The 20,508-nt window shown below is 37.2% G+C and overlaps 1 protein-coding gene across 1 annotated transcript; it reads right to left on the bottom strand.

Moving 5' to 3' along the window:
- Positions 1-1,150: 1,150 nt before the first annotated feature.
- Positions 1,151-16,918, bottom strand: LOC112051308 (elongation of very long chain fatty acids protein 7-like). The gene is made up of 5 exons (XM_052886316.1): positions 16,909-16,918; positions 5,424-5,611; positions 3,834-3,902; positions 2,674-2,976; positions 1,151-1,339 (listed from the first exon to the last, which is right to left on the bottom strand). The coding sequence occupies exons 1-5, from the start codon at positions 16,916-16,918 to the stop codon at positions 1,151-1,153; spliced, it is 759 nt and encodes a 252-aa protein (XP_052742276.1).
- Between the last annotated feature and the right edge of the window lie 3,590 nt (positions 16,919-20,508).

Here is a 20,508-nt window from a genome sequence, read left to right as displayed (position 1 = left end):
AAATTCAACAATTAATGCAAGATTCAAAATCGTTTATTTCAAGTAGATACTTAAGTTTACTTTACAAGCACTTTTAAAAAGTTACATTTCGAAAACGATCTTATGTATCTACGCATCGCATATATCTACCAATTTGTAGGTTACATTAAGGACCAGAACTAAAACATTAATTAAAATAAAATATTCATTTTATGCTCTTACTCTCTATAAAGCCAAAAAAGCTTCACGGTACCTAAATGAGCCGGCCTCAGCATCGAGGCTAGAGGCCATGGGCCCTCAGCACCAAGAGGCCATGAGTACGATCAACTGCCGCTGGTGTTCGCACCCGGGACTATTTAAAAGAAAAAAAAATGTGACCTAAAAAAAGATACACCACATAAGCACACACACTCATATGCACAGAATAGAAAAGAACGACCACGCGTACACAGACTCACCAACCATCTACTCACACCCGCACACCCACCCAAAGTCACTGAATGTTTGCATGGTCTGGTCTCTCAAAGGTCAAATGTCAGTTAATTGTCATCAAATTTGCCATACCTTTTAAATATGACCAATATTCCCATTCTCAAATAAATCGGGAAAGACTGTATTAGGAGTGGGTACCACAATAGACAAACGGAGCGGATCGAACCACCACCTCTCGGTGATTATTTCGACCGCTTTACCGTTGAGCTATTGAGGCAGGCAATAAAATGCTATATACCTTTCAGTTTGTACTCTGGTCTTTTGACCGTGAAACTATTCAGACTTCCAATATGTATACGTATATTGACGCGAAAACCTACAGCCACAATTTTTGGCACTCTTAAATCTATTCAGGGTCTGTAGTCACGTGGCACGTCGATTCTCTTTCTACGATCGCAAACGCTTTCGAAAACTACAAAAATGTATGAGAATGACAGATCCGATCGCTATCTTGATCACGTGACCTGTCTATACCAAATGTCATTTCCATGCATTTATTTAATTTTCAAAGCGTTTGCGATCGCAGAAAGAGAATCGACGTGCCACATGGCTAGATACCCTGGTCTTTTGACCGTGAAACTATTTAGACTGTATACAATACAATATGTAGGAATACGTATATTGACGCGTAAATCTACATCCACAATTTAGACTTTAGCACTCTTAATGTATTCAGGTTTTAATCCATCACCTGTCTAGTTGAGACAGGTGATACGCCTTTGATGTATCGCTTTCTGTAGAAATCCGTGAACAGCCACATGAATATGATGAGGTTTGATATGCCGACCCAGTAAGACACCACGCTCACCGGGCACGGAGATGTCGAGGTTTGGATCACTATGTGAGTTATAATTAACATGAATTGTACCTGTAATTGAAAAAGTAATTTGTTATAAAGTTGCGAATAGGTCATCCAATTTTTTAAATTCTATTATTGGTATCTGTGATCACTCCTAGACTATAAGCAGGGGAGTTGATTGACTTTAGGGGCGGTTTCTGATAGGAGAGCCATAGCTCTGCCGTCAACTACTCATCGAGTATGTCAGGCGTCCATAGGTCATCCATTAGTTACGAATTTATTTATTATTATTAATTAGTACGGACAAATCCATTTACACTAATTAAGAAATAAATAATTTATGAACAAAGTTAACATTATATCAGACTGGTTCTTTCTGTTTTCCAACGTTGTCTTAGATAGATAGACGTTAGATAAACACCCTGTCTCATAGTCCTACAGAAATTTCATGCAAACATCATTTTGTTCTAGGTCAAACCAGCCCAAACTAATTTCTCAAATATTATAGTTAAATAAAAGTCATTCAATCATTAAAAATATACATAGATACATTTTATTGCTGTTTTGTACTCAAAGTATTTTAGTATTCAGAAACTATTAACAGTCGTAGTTATGAAAAGTGTTTTTGATTGAGGGAGATGGGCTTTTTTTCAAGTTAAATATTGGCAAAAGTTTGCTAATTGTTTTATAGTATTTCCGTTTCAGAAAGACAATTCTTTTCTCAATCTGTGTTTTTTAATAGGGATTAATTAAGTGACCCAGTTGAAAGTAATGATAAAAAAGAAATCGTAGGAGGCAGAATTAAGGTAATTCACATTTAATTATCAAAACATTCGCGTTGATTAATAAAATTTCTTTTTGTTTGTCAAGAGATCTCAAAGGGAAGTAAAGGTTTACAGTACCCGAGTCAAATTACTTTATCGATACTTTTGTTATTCCGTTAGACTTGCCTATGTGAACTAGATTGTCTTAGAAACTACAACCTATGAGTAGGTATCTAAATACAACAATTTTTTAACAATCTTAGTTTTAATAACGTGGGGTTCTTTTGATAAATTATTTGTAGTTATAAAAGAAATATCATAATAAAAAAAAATATTTTGCTACTTAGAATACTATGAAAACCTAGCAATTCAAACAACAATGTCAACCAGATCCAATGAAAAATCCTCTACATGTATCACTGCGAAACCAGAGCTGAAACGTGCCTAGAAGATTTTCTGTAGGATCTGACGGAATAATAGCAAAATGAATCAATTTTTCTCTATTCATAATGAACTTTTTTACTTCTTACAAGTAACGCCTGGTTCTATTTAATTTTAGCTTTACTTACACATAAAACTCGCGATATTATAGTTCGCAGTAAAATAGAAATACCAAAGATGTATTATTCACTTTCTTACCAACTGCATCATAGTCAGATATTTCTTCCACCACAAATACTTCGCATAAGCGGGACCCATGGCTGCTAACCCATAATACGTATACATAACAGCGTGTATGCTACAGTTTATGACCGCCATAAACGCCCAGTGGTCAGACGGATCATACTTTAAGCTGCACCAGCTGACTACCACCATAAACATATGGTGGTAAATATGGAGGATAGTGAGCTGTGAAGACTTCTTTCGTAGCACATAAAAAACTGTGTCGAAGAGGTCCAAAACTTTTGCCGCCATAAATTTCCAGTAAAGCACCGCGATTAGCTGTAAACAAAGCATGTTTGGATTTGCCGCCGGGTGTATTATTGTTGACGTAATCTGTTTTGTTAGGTTTCAGATTAATTTTGTAGGCCCAAAATGGATCTTGTTATTCCGGTAGTAAAGCCTCAAGCTCAGCGGTAAGAGCGGTTGGACTCATTACCGATGGGGGGGTGGTTCAATCCTCACCCCGTTGGCCTGTTGTCGTACCCACTCCTAGCACAGTCTTTCCTGACTTTTAGTTAGAGGAAAATGGGAATATTAGTCATATTTTAAAAGTTATGGCAAATATTATTTTTTAAAAAAAAAGCTTGTGTGTATTTACATATTAGATCTGTATACTTGTAGATAGTCATCACCATCATCCTTCATCGCTTAGGCCACTTAGATCAATGAATCAACTTACGAATATTTCTTGGGAGAAGAACCACAATAAGTATTTTATAGCCCAGTATATGTAGAAATAGCCGTGATAGCCCAGTATATGACCTCTGCCTCCGATTCCGGAGGGTGTGGGTTCGAATCCGCTCCAGGGCATATACTTCCAACTTTTCAGTTGTGTGCATTTTAAGAAATTAAACATCAAGTGTCTCAAACGGTGAAGGAAAAACATCGTGAAGAAACCTGCATACCAGAGAATTTTTAAATATCTGCGTGTGTGAAGTCTGTCAATCCACATTGGGCCAGCATGGTGGACTATTGGGCTAAACCATCTCATTCTGAGAGGAGACTCGAGCTCAGCAGTGAGCCGAACATGGGTTGATAATGATGATGGTAGAAATAATTTTGTTTGAATACCTAATAATGAGTTTCGTGCTTCAGTAGGTATTAGGAAATGCGAAAAACCACACTTATTTACTTACGTATATAGTGCGATCATCGTGTTCACATTTTCTCGGAAACAAACCTTTGTCGAGTATGTAAGCCAGGAACTGAAATTTTTGTAACACAAATTAGTGATATAGGCATTTATGTAACGAAAGGCAGAGGTCATATCAACTGGGTTCTCACGGCTCCTTGATTCAATAATGCCGATTAGCCGTGATAGCCCAGTGGATTCTGTCGTCTGCCTTCAATTAGGAATACTTAAGTTCGAATCGAGTCCAGGGCATGCACGTCGAAATTCTCGGTTATGTGCGGTGAAGGAAAAACATCGTGAGAAAACTTTCATAATTCTCTACGTGAGTGAAATTTGCCAATCCGCATTGGGCCAGCGTTGTAGACTAGCAGTCTAAGCCCTTCTCATTCTGAGAGGAGATTCGTGCTCAGCTGTGAGCCGAATATGGTTTGTTAATAATGATAACTTACAAAAGTTCCGCGTGATACCTAAGAATTTTCTCAATTCGCTACATGTGGAAAATCAGCCAATCCGCATAGGGCCTGACTTGTTTGACTATTATCCTAACCCTCTCATTCTGAGTCTCAGTCTCAGTGTTGAGCACGAGTCTCCTCTCATTCTAAGAGCAGACTCGTGCGCAAGAAAAAGGACATAACGGACCATTTTCTTTCCGTTTCCTTGTCTAGGTAAACGGTTCCATACCAGTAGTAAATTCATTATCAAAGGGGCGACTTTTAACGATTTACAAGAGCTTGTAAAAGTCAATTTAAATAAAGCTTTTGAATTTATTGCGACTCGATTTCGCCCCAAATTCCAAATTTCTATCAACGGTCCCCGCCATTGATGATTTAAAAGAGCTTGTAATTTATCGCCCCATTTATTTGCGGCTTAATATTGCTCTGTGGTACCTAATATTATTAGATTGGATAATTGTTTTTCTCCACATTTCCAATATTAGGTTAAAGAATATTATTTTATCGAATAGCGGAATCGTTGAATATATTTTGCGATTTTAAGTATTTCAAGTTTCTACTTAGCTTATTTTCATAGGTCGCTTCATAAATTCTTAATACTAGAATAACGATTTTCACGAATGAAGAAACCACTATAGATTGATTATAAAACACTGAAAAACAGCTTGAGCGGTTTGTACCTATCTTTTATGTTTTGTTTGTTCTATATGCCACAAGGTGAGGTTTAGGAAAAAAGAAAATTAAAAATAAAAAATCAAAATCGGTCCACTGCTGTACTGAGTCAGTTAGTAATGGACAAATTATGTGTTATTATTCATCATCGTTACATAAATCACTAGCCAACGCTCCTCGGTTTCATATTCGAGTACCTAGGTCCCTTTCCCGTTCCGTGGCTAAATTCCGTTCATAACATAGTCTGGGAAATTCGTTGATGACACTCTCATGATATGCGGGTGACGGGAGGAAAGTCTGCACGATATATATTAGGACAAGGAATTTTCCAATATTTTACTCATTGGGCATACCCCAGTTAAAAAACTTATGCACGCCATTGTACATATTCTGTGATAATATACTATGTTACTCGGTGATAAATAATCACCTTCGCATTTATAATCTAAGTATGGATTTCATTATCTTACCTTATAAGCCAAAACAGAAGAGTTTATAACTTTAATAATGTTGTAGAAAACAAGGAATCCTTTCATTGGGACCGGCTCTCGTCTATGCATCAATGCAGGTCCAACTTTTAAAACAAATATCAGATACGTAGATATAATAAACACCACATCATTTGGATTCATTAACGGCCACTTATCTACGAAACTCACTGAAATGAAGTATTCAATGAAAATCCTGGGGGTTCGATATAAAAAACTGCTTAATACTGTGACGTAGTTTATTGCTAGAGTACCTACAGTTAAATAAAAGTAAATCAGAAAATTTTATGTGTTTGGTTTTCCTGGAATTCGTATATGATAGGAACATTTCGTACTCTGAACTTCTACGAGTACCTTGCAATGATAATTTTATACTATAATAATAATAATAGATCGGTTACGTCCCTACAAAATCACCGTAAAAAGTGATCCAAATAATAAGCTACAAAATTGAGCGCACACATCACAATGTTGTCTTTAATTTCATTATTTATTTATGTAGGTATATATGGTTTTTACACTTCCTGAACACACAACTCGACATTACGATATTTAGGTATTATTTGTTTAAATAACGTTCGTTGTTGACCACAACTAACATTGAGATGTGGAAATTTCCTCTTTTGAGTGTCTCATTTTTCATGACCTAGTAGTAACACTTCTAACAATATTTAACATCATTGGTACCTTACTAGAGAAGCATAGATTTGTAGATATAATTTTGTGCTGTATTTGTAGACATCAACGTTCTGAGGACTCTTGATGTTCGGATAATTAATCTTTGAGTGATAACGAACGACTAGACGCTGACTCTGATAGATTTATAGATAAATGTCTTTGATAATACCCAAGCAAAATCTATAGGCAAATCTGATATTATTTTGTATTCGTTGACATATCTCAGAAGTCAAGGTCACGATGGAAGATTGCGATCCCAAAGACGAAAGTATTCTTGAATATACCCGAACTTTGCACGTCATATCTAAGGCTGTTCCTTTGGGAGTTACGTTGCTAAGTAATTTTCCACATTTGCCTAGACTCTAGAGCTTAAGAAAAATCTCAAGGTTTTATAAGTGGGGTATTTCTATATTGTCTAGTAGTCTAGTTGGGACATTTGAAACCTAACTACATACTCGTTCAGGTTAAATACATAGTAGATAATATAACAAAAGAGAAAATTAATGTACACTGTACAGTACTGGTATTGTTTCGATTGTAATATATTATTTGTTACTAGCGGACGCCCGCGACTTTGTCCACCCTTAGACCTCTTAAATCCAGTCCTTACAGTAGTATAGGTGTAAAAATGGAGTAACTTCTCCCGTTTTCCCAACATTTTCCTTCACTGCTCTGCTGCTATTGATCGTAGCGTGATGAAAATTATACTATAACCTGCCCAGGAGTATGAAAAATAATTGTACCAAGTTTCGTTAAAATCCGTCGAGTAGTTTTTGTTTCTATAAGGAACATACAGACAGACAAAAATTTTACTGATTGCATTTTTGGCATCAGTATCGACCACTAACCCCCTGATAGTTATTTTGGAAATTTATTTCATGTACAGAATTGACCTCTCTACAGATTAATTATAAATATAGATTAATGGAACTATTATAAATAATATATTTGGGTGAACAACAAGAAATACTTACAATAGCCTTTCGGGAGTTTCCAAAACATAATGAAATCATGAAACAATTTATTTTCCTTGAATGCCTTATTTTCCTTTTCCTATTAGGATTTAGTCAGTTGCTCTCCTTTGCTCTTGTAAATTTAACAATTACAGAACCCCTCAAGTAAATATCTGACATGATGTGACAGTGATTTAAAACTGTCAAATTTATTTTTAAATATTAATGTTAATATATTTTCTTTATGAAATTGAAAAGGACTCATTTATTGGAAGCCTATGTATGCTCCTACCATACGTAAGAAAGCTAAATCACTTGGCAGGCTTGGCAGTAAAGGTAGGGTGGTAACTAGTAACGACCAATGCCTACAAACAGATCAGACGCGGTCGTTAATAATCGTCGTTATCAACCCATATACGGCTCACTGCTGAGCTCGAATCTCCTCTCAGAATGAGAGGGGTTAGGCCAATAGTCCACCACGCTGGCCCAATGCAGATTGGCAGTTTTCACACACGCAGAGAATTAAGAAATTCTCTGGTGTGCAGGTTTCCTCACGATGTTTTCCTTGACCGTTTGAGACACGTGATATTTAATTTCTTAAAATGCACACAACTGAAAAGTTGGAGGTGCATGCCCCGGATCGGATTCGAACCCACACCCTCCGGAATCGGAGGCAGAGGTCATATCCACTGGTCTATCACGGCTGTCGTTAATAATAACAAGGGACAAAAACTAGTGGAAGGGAATGGGGGAGACATGCTCTTTAACTAACATAACTATTACATATACAATATACGATATTCAGTAGCTTGACATTTAATTGGCTTTGTTAGATTTGGCCGACTGGCGATCTTGCTGTTGCACAAATATTCTACACGAGCACCTTTAATTTAACGCCTGGCTTCTTCCTCAGAGAATGCTCGTTATAAAGGAACTGTCTTTTAGTAAGTGGACCTTTGACGTAGTTGTTTGGATGATATCAGCCTTAGAACGTATCACCGAAGCGGATGATTGGACCTAGAAGATTGACATACATTTCCTACGAGTAGGTATACTAAATATTTTCATTAGTGTTCACTAGAAAACTAGGCTTATACTCATTTTACATTTAAGCTTTATTTATATATGCAGTGTTAACTAAAGATAAAATTCCATTCGATCTATCTATATATATATATATATATATAAAAATTAATCCATATATCCCTTGATCACGCCATCACGCTTGAACTGCTGGACCGATTTCACTACATTTTTTATGTGTTTGTTATAGTCAGGAGAAAGTTCTTATGACAGAAAAAAAATAAAACACAAGTTACAAGTTAGCCCTTGATTACAATCTCAGCTGATGGTAAGTGATGATGTCAATCTAAGATGGAAGACGCTCTTGTTTGGGACTCACTTGTTAGGGGGACGATGAAAATTCACACCCCTTTCGGTTTCTACACGACATTGTACCGGAACGCTAAATCGCTTGGCGGTACGTCTTTGTCGGTAGGGTGGTAACTAGCCACGGCCGAAGCCTCCAACCAACCAGACCTGGACCAATTAAGAAAACCTCAATCGGCCCAGCCGGGGATCGAACCCAGGAACTCTGTCTTGTAAATCCACCGCGCATACCACTGCGCCACAGAGGCCGTCACAGATGTAGAGGGAGGGTAAGGGTAGTTGAAAGTTTACATAGAGTTTCACGCGGACGAAGTCGCGAGCGTCCTCTAGTGTAATATAAAAAGTTACCAACGCAAAATAATCCAACACCGAAGCGGGCGTCAACCACAATATCGTGAAGAGAAAAATACATATTATCTATTTATTTATAAGAATGAATAAGCCATCTCTAGGCAAGCGCATTCCATCTTAGTCATCTAAACAGTACCTTATAAAAAAACTTCTGCGTAGATGTCTTTCTCTTTGTCAGGTAAGTGCTCTTGCAGAAATTTGTATAGAACGAAGAAAAGTTAATCCGTGATGGTACTTAACTTTACAAAGGGCTTTAATAATTTTCAAAGCACCTAAGCGTTTAAGATAAACGGTTTAATAAGTACTTAGTACTTTTATCGGAATGTTACACTCGATTTATTTTTGATGCCGTTTGAGTTTTTACCTTTGATACAATCATTGTTTTATAGTTGAACAGTACTAGTAAAAATCCCCGCGGATTCACTCGCACAATTCTCATTTCCGTTGCAACACAGACATTTAATATAGCCTGTATATTCCTTGATAAAAAATATTGCAATAATTTTATTCTCTGGATAAAATATTTTTCTGTGTATTTTAATTTGTATTAAACTAATGTTTTGTGTTTCGAAATATTGCAATAATTCTCTATTCTCTGTATGAAATATTTTTTTATATATTTTAATTTGTATTAAACCAACGTTTTGTGTTCCACTCATAATAGTCAACCCCAGTAATTATTTACAAAGAAATACGCAGACACGTGATAGCCCAGTGGATATGAGGGTATCAACTCTTCAGTTGTGTGCATTTTAAGAAATTAAATATCATGTGTCTCAATCGGTGAAGGAAAACATCGTGAGGAAACCTGCATACCAGAGAATTATCTTAATTCTCTGCGTGTGTGAAGTCTGCCAATCCGCATTGGGCAAGCGTGGTGGACTATTGGCCTAACCCCTCTCATTCTGAGAGGAGACTCGAGCTCAGCAGTGAGCCGAATAAGGGTTGATGACGACGACGTAGACAATAAGACTATTTCAATATATTCGTACTTAAATAAATATTGTTAGTGAATGTTTCTGAAATTCAATTGGATTTATCCATTACATATAGAAAGTTAGACACAATTTGCATGTAAGGGGTAGAAACTTTTGTATCCCAAATTGGAAATCAAATAATAACTGACGGAGTAATTGGTAAAAAAAAAGATAAATATACTTTATTTGCACACCACAAAGACAAAAACAAGTGAAATAAAAAACAAATTAGGAAGAGATCAGCATACAAAAGGCGGCCTTATCGCTAAGTAGCGATTTCTTCCAGGCAACCTTCGGTTTAGGAAAACTTAAGGACATCAGCAGGTGGCGTAAAACAAAAATAACCATAGTATTAGTAATACACATACATACAAATAATTTACATACTAATACATAAACAATATTACACAAATACCTACAATAATGAATAAAATACATATCAAAATATACTAATAAATACCTTATATTGAAAAGAAATAATATATACAGATCGGTGTGGAACAGAAGGAAATATTTTTATGTATAAAGTTCCGATTTTGGGGAGATTATTATAGTTGGTAATGAACATCATCCGAGGAAAATTGCGGCTATTACGTTATAACTTTTCGTTATTATCCTCATTACATTTGTTTACAAGACAAAGCTAAATGATTGTTTTATATATGGAGCGTTTACTCAACTAATGAGATGAGACGTTTAATTAAAGAACTTTACCATATTAAGGTAAGAAGGAAAATAGAGCTGTTAGTGTGTAACTTTGTCGCTTTCGCGGAAGCATTGTAGGATGTACCTACAGTTGCAAATCCGTAAATGTTCTGAAAGAAAGAAAAAATCTTTATTTTTAAGTAATGCCACATATCACATTATTAAATTCTAAATTATATTATAGCTTAACTGTCCACTCAAACAGTGGACTAATAAAATAAATAATTCTGGTGTTGTATTGTGTTACATATATATTTGTTAAATGGTGATAAACTAAAATTATTGAACATGGAAAATATTAAAATGAATATAAAAAATATAAACACCAAGTACTTACAATTAATATCGCATTGAATATAACTACTAATAAGATCTCAAAATCTCTCGAGCTGAATTACTACTACGTTATATTTTATCACTTTCACTGATATTGAAAGCTTGAAGACGAAAGTCTTCGATCAGTGCGTGTTGCCAGTGATGACATACGGATCCGAGACTTGGTCGCTGACTATGGGCCTTATTAGAAGGCTCAAAGTCACTCAGCGGGCGATGGAGCGAGCTATGCTTGGAGTTTCTCTGCGTGATCGAATCAGGAATGAGGAGATCCGCAGACGAACCAAAGTCACTGACATAGCTCAGCCAGTCGCGAAGCTGAAGTGGCAATGGGCGGGCCACATAGTTCGGAGAGCCGAGCATGCAAGAGGCCTATGTCCAGCAGTGGACGTCTATCGGCTGATAAGGTAAGGTAAGGTAAGGTACTGATATTGAAGGCAGTCTTCGTAGCATAGGGCTACGACAGAGACTACATTGTCGTAGCACACTCAGCTACTTCATAGGCCTACGACGTAGATAGTAATCTACAAAATAGAACTGTGGCGTGTTATAGTACAAAGGCCCCGTCTGTTGTAATAGTTTTTTTTTTAAATTCACGCTGCTCCAAAGCAGGTAGGCAGGCAGGTATGGCATTGGCGTATCTACTATTATTTCCTAAGGTAGGCGTGGCCCCCGACATGAAGTCGTTATCAAGTTATTAGCATCACAATAGAAATAGAATTCCATATCAGTAGCCCAGAATCCTAGGGTGGGCACAGGTTAATTCTAGGGTGGGCATGCAGAAAATTTGTACTGAAATTTTCTAGAAAGATTCTTTTATTTTATTGTTTACAAGTTAGCCCTTGATACAATCTCACCTGATGGTAAGTGATGATGCAATCTAAGATGGAAGCGGACTAATTTGTCAGGAGGTGGATGAAAATCCACACGCCTTTCGGTTTCTACACGACATCGTACAGAAACGCTAAATCGCTTGGTGGTACGTCTTTGCCGGTAGGGTGGTAACTAGCCACGGCCAAAGCCACCAGCCAGACCTGGACCAATTAAGCAAGCCTCAATCGGCCCAGTCGGGGATCGAACCCAGGACCTCCGTCTTGTAAATTCACCACGTATACCACAGCGCCACGGAGACAGTCAAAGCATTTCACAGCCCGACGCAGGATTCGAACCCAGGCGCTCAGACACCAAAACCTATGTGGCTTCGGTTTCTAACCTAGGCTAACCACTGAACCACCATGGCAATTCTGTGACCGTGGTGAATGTTCATTATTGGAAATCGTGATGACTACATAACTACGTAATTGTAGCGACTATCCGTAATACATTCCATGTTGCTTTGACAGTATTACAAATTGAAGAATGTTTGATGTGACTTGTTGACGTGACATTCTAATCCCTATGTTACGAGTATGAACGAATATTGATGAGCTATGAAATACATTGTCAACCCATATTCGGCTCAATGCTGAGCTCGAGTCTTCTCTCAGAATGAGAGGGGTTAGGCCAATAGTCTACCACGCTAGCCCAATGCGGATTGGCAAACTTCACACACGCAGAGAATCCTTCGACGTTTGAGACACGTGATATTTTTAGCAGTGGTAGTTTTTTTTTAAACTAGAGAACTTTATGACGTAGATTTTTTTAAGGTAACGCTTTATTATTAATTACTAATCAGTAATCACGTTATAAACAGCCCAGTGGATATGACCTCTGCCTCCGATTCCGGAGGGTGTGGGTTCGAATCCGTTCCGGGGCACCTCCAACTTTTCAGTTGTGTGCATTATAAGAAATTAAATATCACGTACCTCAAACGGTGAAGGAAAACATCGTGAGGAAACCTGCATACCAGAGAATTTTCTTAATTCTCTGCGTGTGTGGAGTCTGCTAATCCCCATTGGGCCAGCGTGGTGGACTATTGGCCTAACCCCTGTCATTCTGAGAGGAGACTCGAGCTCAGCAGTGAGCAGAATATGGGTTGATAATGAAGTAATCACGTTTACAGACGCTTCCTGAATTCTTGATCCATATACGTAATTAATGAGGTCGCGAAGCCAGATTAATTACATTATAGAACGGGAGTGACCAGTCGCTCGCCAATCTTAGCTCATGCATAAAGCAGAAATAATTAGTTAAAGCCTCCCATATAAATCACTCGTCAAGTCGAGCCTAGATAGCTTCCACAATACGGCTACATATATCACTTAGATAGGAAACGAACACTGGGAAAATAAATAGGGAGATACAGCTACGCTTACTTTGGAGCTAGATAGTGTATTGTTTGAGTATATTTATTTTCGGCTCACTGTTGAGTACGATTCTCCTCTAAGAAGGAGAGGGGCCACCAATAGTCCACGATGCTGGCCTAATGCGGAATGTCAGACTTCACACACGTAGGGAATTAAGAAAATTCTCAACTATGCAGGTTTCCACACGATGTTTTTCTTTCACCGTTTGAGACACGTGATGTTTAATTTCTTAAAATGCACACAACTGAAAAGTTGGAGGTACATGCTCCGGACTAGATTCGAACCTACGCCCTCCAAATCCAGAGGTAATATCCACTTGGCTATCACGGTTCTCAATATGACAATAGATAAAGATTATGAATATATAAAATCTCCTTAGGTGTTCTCATTTATGAACAACTAGCGGACGTCCGCGACTTGGTCCGCCCTTAGACCTCCTTAATCCGGCCATCTCACAAAATCCATTCTTAGCAGACCTCTACTATCTTTAAACTACCTCCCTGCGAAATTTCATATTTGTACGTCAAGCGGTTCTTAAAATTACGTGATGAATGACCTTTCGCATTTATTATATACTAGCGGACGCCCGCGACTTCATCTGCGTGGAATTCAGTTTTTCACAAATCCCGCGGGAACCATGGATTTTTCCGGGATGAAAAGTAAGCTATCTGTTAATCCAGAGTAAAATCTATTTCCATTCCAAATTTCAGCCAAATCGCTTCAGTAGCCGCAGTGTTTAAGAGGACTTTCACACTTACCTACACACAAACTTTCGCCTTTATAATATTAGTGTGATAGTGTGATTAAGATACGATTTTCAGAGCTCTTTAACATCAGGTCCAAGTTTGTATAGAAACCGCTATAGTATTTTTTACATATAATTATACTATTTGTACAATACAAAAATACTAAATAAATATTGAATACAATTATATAGAGAAGATTCGATTAAAAATGCGGCTAACCGCTGACAGGACCTCTGGACCCCAAGGAATTTGCGGGAGGCGGTCATGCTTGGCTTTATAGGGATTTATGGCTTAAGTCAGGCCGGATTGCTTTTACGGTTATTAGATACAGTTATCCCTTAATATTAAAGAACTGAATTACGAGTATCTTGTGACTATGTTAGATTTAATGTATTAGGTAGTAAAGTAGTCAAGTAAGTACAAGGTGAATTATATTATATTTTCAAGAAACGTATAGCGACGTAAAGCGGCGTGTAGCGATGAAAGAGAAACGCACGATTTCACACCCGCGCAGTCTTTCCCCCTGTCGCCCGCATATCATGGGACATGTTATGAACGACAATAGCAATTCGACAAGGTTCTTTTGTTATAATTTATTTACCTGATTTTTACGACTTAAAATGTCGCATGAACGATGATTAAATTATTCTAATCCGGGTGACCTACTGGAAAATTTCTCAAGATAACAAATACGTACCCTCTTAGTGATTCTATGGCTACTGTGAGCCATATGAAAATCATGCCTAGTTCCGCCTCGTACAGTTAACGATAGTATAATAACATTGATCTCCTATTAAAAAGTGGATGCACAATCAGCGACCATAAAAGTCATTAAGTGGCTAAGAGCTGTGATAGCCCAGTGGATATGACCTCTGCCTCCGATTCCGGAGGGTGTGGGTTCGAACTCGGCATGCAGTTCCAACTTTTCAGTTGTGTGTATTTTAAGAAATTAAATATCACGTGTCTCAAACGGTGAACGAAAAACATCGTGAGGAAACATGCATACCAGAGAATTTTCTTAATTCTCTGTGTATGTGAAGTCTGACAATCCGCACTGGGCCAGCGTGGTGGATTAAGGCCTAACCCCTCTCATTTTGAGAGGAGACTCGAGCACAGCAGTGAGCCGAATATGGGTTGATAATGATGTTGATGACTACCTAAGTGGCATATCCACTAAAATAGTATCACCTGCATAAATATTCAAGTTTCATGAACAAAAACAATAACTATTTCTTAGAAAAAAAACGTACGAATAATTTGTTTTATTGAGAATTGAAATTCACCAATTTTGTCCATTGTTCAAATTGCACACGGAATCGTGCGTGAACGGTACTTCGTTTAAAATTCAAATATGCGTGAGTGACGGGTGACCAGCAAAGTGATTGCGTGTCATGAATCTAGTGCACTATGCCAAATTATGCAAGAGCCAAAAGTAGGCCAGTCAATATACCATGTGAAGCCTCAATTAGCGGTAAACCGATTTTTTGGATACGTTGAGAAATTAACCTATAAATTTTTCCAACCCTCTGGCGTGCTCGGAAAGGGGTGAAAAGGCGTGAAATTCGTTTTTACTTATAACTTTCCTTAAATAATTTTATAGAGGTGGGAATTTTGAAGGATGGTAAGTGCTTTTGCCGTTAGTGTACATGGAATAAGGGTCCGAAATGTATCGTAATTAATTATTAAAAGTTAAGTTATTTATTATAAAAATTCATGTATTTTTTCAAATTTCCCAAATGTCATAAATGTTGTCGTCCATTTCGTGACGTCACAGTGTTACTTGATGTATACTAAACGTCAAACTTGTTAGCTAAAATTTTTGTCGAAAAGGATTTATTTAACGACGTAATGAAACAGCTAAAATTTAAACCATCATGGCCGGGCAGCGTTTTGGCTCGTATTGTCAAAACAATATTTAAAATTTTTTCAATTTCAATCTGTAATGAACAATTTAAGATCATTTAAAAAAAGTGTCAACTAGTCTATTGTAATATATCTACACTCTATAGTAACTTTTACAGTAATCACTTGACGGTACGTCTTTACTGTAGCCGGTAGCCAGGAAAGAAAAATTTAAATCCCTCGTAGTTATACTGAATGCCTATGGTGTTACACTACAAAATATCTCGAAACGAGAGAAACAAAAATGTCGACCAGTAGTGTTTTTAATTGTTTTTTATAACTGAGTTATTTTTTGCAATGTTTGGCAATAATTCTGAGCAGTAAGCCCAATCTATTTGTGTTACAGACAGCCAAATATTATGAATTAAATAGGATACTGTTCTGTTAGTGACACTAAATTGAATAAACGTATTTTCTTTCTTTAAAAAGTTGAAAAAACATCGTAGGTAGGTAAATACAGTATCAAATCGTTCGGAATTCATTCCTTTGCAAATCAAATTAAATCGAGCATAAGGTAAGGGCGTGAATCTATTTTGTAGATACGGTTCAAAGGCGAAGGGAGGTTGATCCATAAAATGTCCTTTAAATCTTCAAAACCATTTGACCAAATACTCAGAAAGGCAAGCTGAGTCGGTGTAACGTCCCGGGTTTTAACTTGTTCGATTTACTGAGTATCTAAAGCATTAAGCTTCGAAATATTTTATCCTTCGTCACAATTGAAGCGTTGAGTCAAAATCTCCAGAGGATGCACTGGTGTCACATTAAAATATACAAGTGTAGTTCCCGTTCCTGTGAGAATACGAGGAGAAAATAAAGCCTATAATACACACGAATAACGTGCCTTTCCTGTAGTAAAAGAATTTTCAAGATATTCAAGTGCCCCCTGACCCCTTTTTAGCTGGTGGGAGGCTTCGGTCGTGGCTAGTTACCACCCTACCGACAAAGACGTACCGCCAAGCGATTTAGCGTTCCAGTACGATGTCGTGTAGAAACCGACAAGGGGTGTGGATTTTCATCCTCCTCCTTACAAGTTAGCCCGCTTCCATCTTACACTGCATCATCACTTACCATCAGGTGAGATTGTAGTCAAGGGCTAACTTGTACAGAATAATAAAAAAAAAACTTCATACACTTATGTGGTCAGTGATCACGTTAACGATTAATTACAGTCGGCGTTAATTACTTACGCTTTCTCATTTCTTCCGTCCAACAAAAACTATCTACGTCTAGTGCGATGAGTGATCCCTAGTGGCTGATGGATCGCCGCCAAACATTCCTTGTCCCTACGATGATATCCCGAGATAATCTTGAACCATTCCGCAAAAACAACACTCTATCTTTAAAACATGGGGAACCCAACGATCAACCCTTCAACGCTATTTGAAAACTACTTAAAATATAAATCTATAATTATTTGCCTATACGTTACGTTATCAACCCATATTCGGCTCACTGCAGATCTTGAGTCTTCTCTCAGAGTGACAGGGGTTAGGCAAATAGTCCACCACGCAGAGACTTAAGAAAATTTTCTACTGTACAAGTTTCCTCACGATGTTTTCCTTCACCGTTTAAGGCACGTGATATTTAAATTCTTAAAATGCACATAACTGAAAAATTGGAGGTGCATGCCCCGGATCGGATTCGAACCCACACCCTCCGGAATCGGAGGCAGAGATTATATCCACTGGGCTATCACAGCTCTTCTATATCTATATTATAAAGAGTTATAAAATGTGTGATCTCGTAATCTCTATAGAGCCTCAATAGCTCAACGGTAAGAGTGGTCGGACTCATCCCGGAAGGCTGGTGCTTCGATCCCCGCCCCATTGGTCTATTGTCGTACCCACTACTAATACAGATTTTCCCGACTAGTTAGAGAAACCGATAGGGGTGTGGATTTTCATGCTCCTCCTATCAAGTTAGCCCGCTATCATCTTAGATTGCATCATCGCTCATCAGGTTAGATAGTAGTCAAGGGCTAACTTGTAAACAATAAAATAAAAAAAAATTATAGAAAATTTCAGTACAAAATTTTCTACATGCCTGAATGGACCTGTGCCCACCCTAGGATTCTGGGCTACTGATTCATCATCATCATTCATCAATTCTATTTCTATTATGATACTAGTAATAGACTTCATGTCGGGGGCCACGCCTACCCTAGGAAATAATACTAGATACGCCAATGCCATACCTGCCTGCCTACCTGCATTGGAGCAAAATGAATTAAAAAAAAAAATTATGACAACGGACGGGGTGTTTATACTATAACACGCCACAGTTCCGTAGATTACTGTCTACTTCGTAGGCCTACGAAATAGCAAAGTGTGCTACGACATCGTAGGCTCTATGCTACGAAGACCGCCTACAATATCAGTGAAAGTGATAAAATAAAACGTAGTAGTAATTCAGTTGTAATGCAGGTAGCTCATAAGATTTTGAGATCTCATTTTTAGTAGTTATTCAATGGGATATCAATTAAGATAGTAGTCAAGAGTTAACTTGTACAGAATAAAAAAAGAACTTCTTTTAGCAGAAATAAAACAATATTTCAAAGGCAATTGATAATGGCCGCCAGACTGATGTGCCCCGAACAATATACTCGTATATCGGAATGAGATTGAGTTTATTGGAAAGGGGCCCCGGCGGAGACCGATAACTTTATCTTAGCGTTTTTAGAACTGTATTACTACTATTCTATACTATATAGTAGCACTCCCTCGTATATAACCACTTCTTTTTCATAAAAAACCATCTAACTATAAATCAAAAAGTTACAGTAATAAGTAACCAAGGATATTCTTAAGGTATACTATTTTATTTTTGACTAATTGACTGACTCCAATGTATATAGCTCGAGTTAATCTATCTATACGTACATGAAATATATTTACAAAATAACTATCAGGGGGTGATTAGTGATCGATACTGATGACAAAAATGCAATCAGTAAAATGTTTATTATTTACATCAACCAATGCTCAATTGAATTTGAAACTGTTTTTAGTAAAAAATACCATTTACTTTTTTAATGAATAGCTTGGAATAAGTTTTCAATGAATTTTATAACCAGGCTATTTAAGTTGTTAATTCAATACTTGCCTGATTTTTTAATTGAATGGAGCATCGGTCAATGACTTGTAAACGAATTCTAAGTTTTATTTTTACATTTGGGTTGAATAGAGAGAAACATGGCAACATTACGCTTAAATTTTTTCCATTGTCTATTTTTCGATATCGTTAAGATTTATGTATTCTTTATCCAAATGAAATACGACAAATCTAACTATTTTATAATAAAACTACGCATTCAATTTTAGATACGACTCATCACTATCTCTACATACTCGTAGTATAAAACAAAGTCGCTTTCTCTATCCCTATGTATGCTTAAATCTTTAAAACTACGCAACGCATGTTGATGGGGTTTTTTTAAATAGATAGAGTGTTTTAGCAGGAAGGTTTATGTGTATAATAACATCCACTGTTCCCGCGGGATTTGTGAAAAGCCACCATTGTTGAAATCCACGCGGACGGAGTAGGAAATAAATAAACATTACCTACTAGCGGACGCTTCGTGATTTCTTCAATGTAGTTCCTATTTTAATTGGAATACGTGGGTAAAGTAGCCGGTTGATAATGTAGAATTTCATTGGTGATAGAATTTATTAAATTAGTCATGTAGTGTTGGAGACTATTCTCACAACTAACAAAGTCACTTCGGTATCAACCCATATTCGGCTCACTGAATCGAGCTCGAGCTCGAGTCTCCTCTTAAAGTGACAGGGGTTAGGCCAATATTCCACCACGCTGGCCCAATGCGGATTGGCAGACTTCACACACGCAGAGAATTAAGAAACTTTTCTGGCGTGGAGGTTTCCTCACGATGTATTCCTTCACCGTTTGAGACACGTGATATTTTTAATTTCTTAAAATGCACTCAACTGAAAAGTTGGAGGTGCATGCTCCGGACCGGATTTGAACCGACACCCTCCAGAATCGGAGGCAGAGGTCATATCCTACTAGGCTATCACGGCTCATATTATAGAATTTCATATTAGAAGGACATAGAGCAGTTATTTAAATAGTATTTTCCATACATTCGGTAAGTATGAACGCAAAATAAACGCACAGAATGCAAAATAAACTTTTCAGAAAACAGAGCTTTGATGTGAGTTCTCGTGTAATTTCCATATAAATGGGGCTGGACGTCTGCTTTATAAAAGGGCTGAAATACTAGCAAAATTTACTCGTTATCTAGTTGGTAAAACACTCAGATAAGCCCCATATTTACTCTTATGGGGATATTTATTACACTCTTTTAAAATAACAGGGAGCCACTGGATGCTGGCGGCTCGAGATCGTTGTGCTTGGAGGTTCATGCAAGAGGCCTATGTCTAGCAGTGGACGTCTATCGGCTGATAAGGTAAGGTAAGGTAAACTATAATAACATAGATGATAGAAGACTACTTTGAAAGGGTGGTTTTTGCATTATTAATTTTCAGGATCATATAAATATAGGATGTTTAATATTAATACGAGTTCCAAGCCCTGACCTAACCTATTTAACTAAATAATGAAGGAGCTAATCTATACCATTATTGTAAAGCTGAAGAGTTTTCAATGTAACAGGGCTATAAAACATTTAAGAAAATTGTAATCATAAACCTAAAGTTTAATATTATAACTGCAATTATGTGAGTTCGTTTGTAAAACTGATTTTATTTACCAATGTCACATTAGTTTAGTCACATTATCAGCGAGTAAAATAGCCTGATAAACCGTAT

Source organism: Bicyclus anynana, chromosome 16 (assembly GCF_947172395.1).
Source record: "Bicyclus anynana chromosome 16, ilBicAnyn1.1, whole genome shotgun sequence".
NCBI lineage: Eukaryota > Metazoa > Arthropoda > Insecta > Lepidoptera > Nymphalidae > Bicyclus > Bicyclus anynana.
The sequence above is the reverse complement of the archived record's forward strand: the minus strand, read 5'-3'. Positions and strand labels throughout refer to the sequence as shown.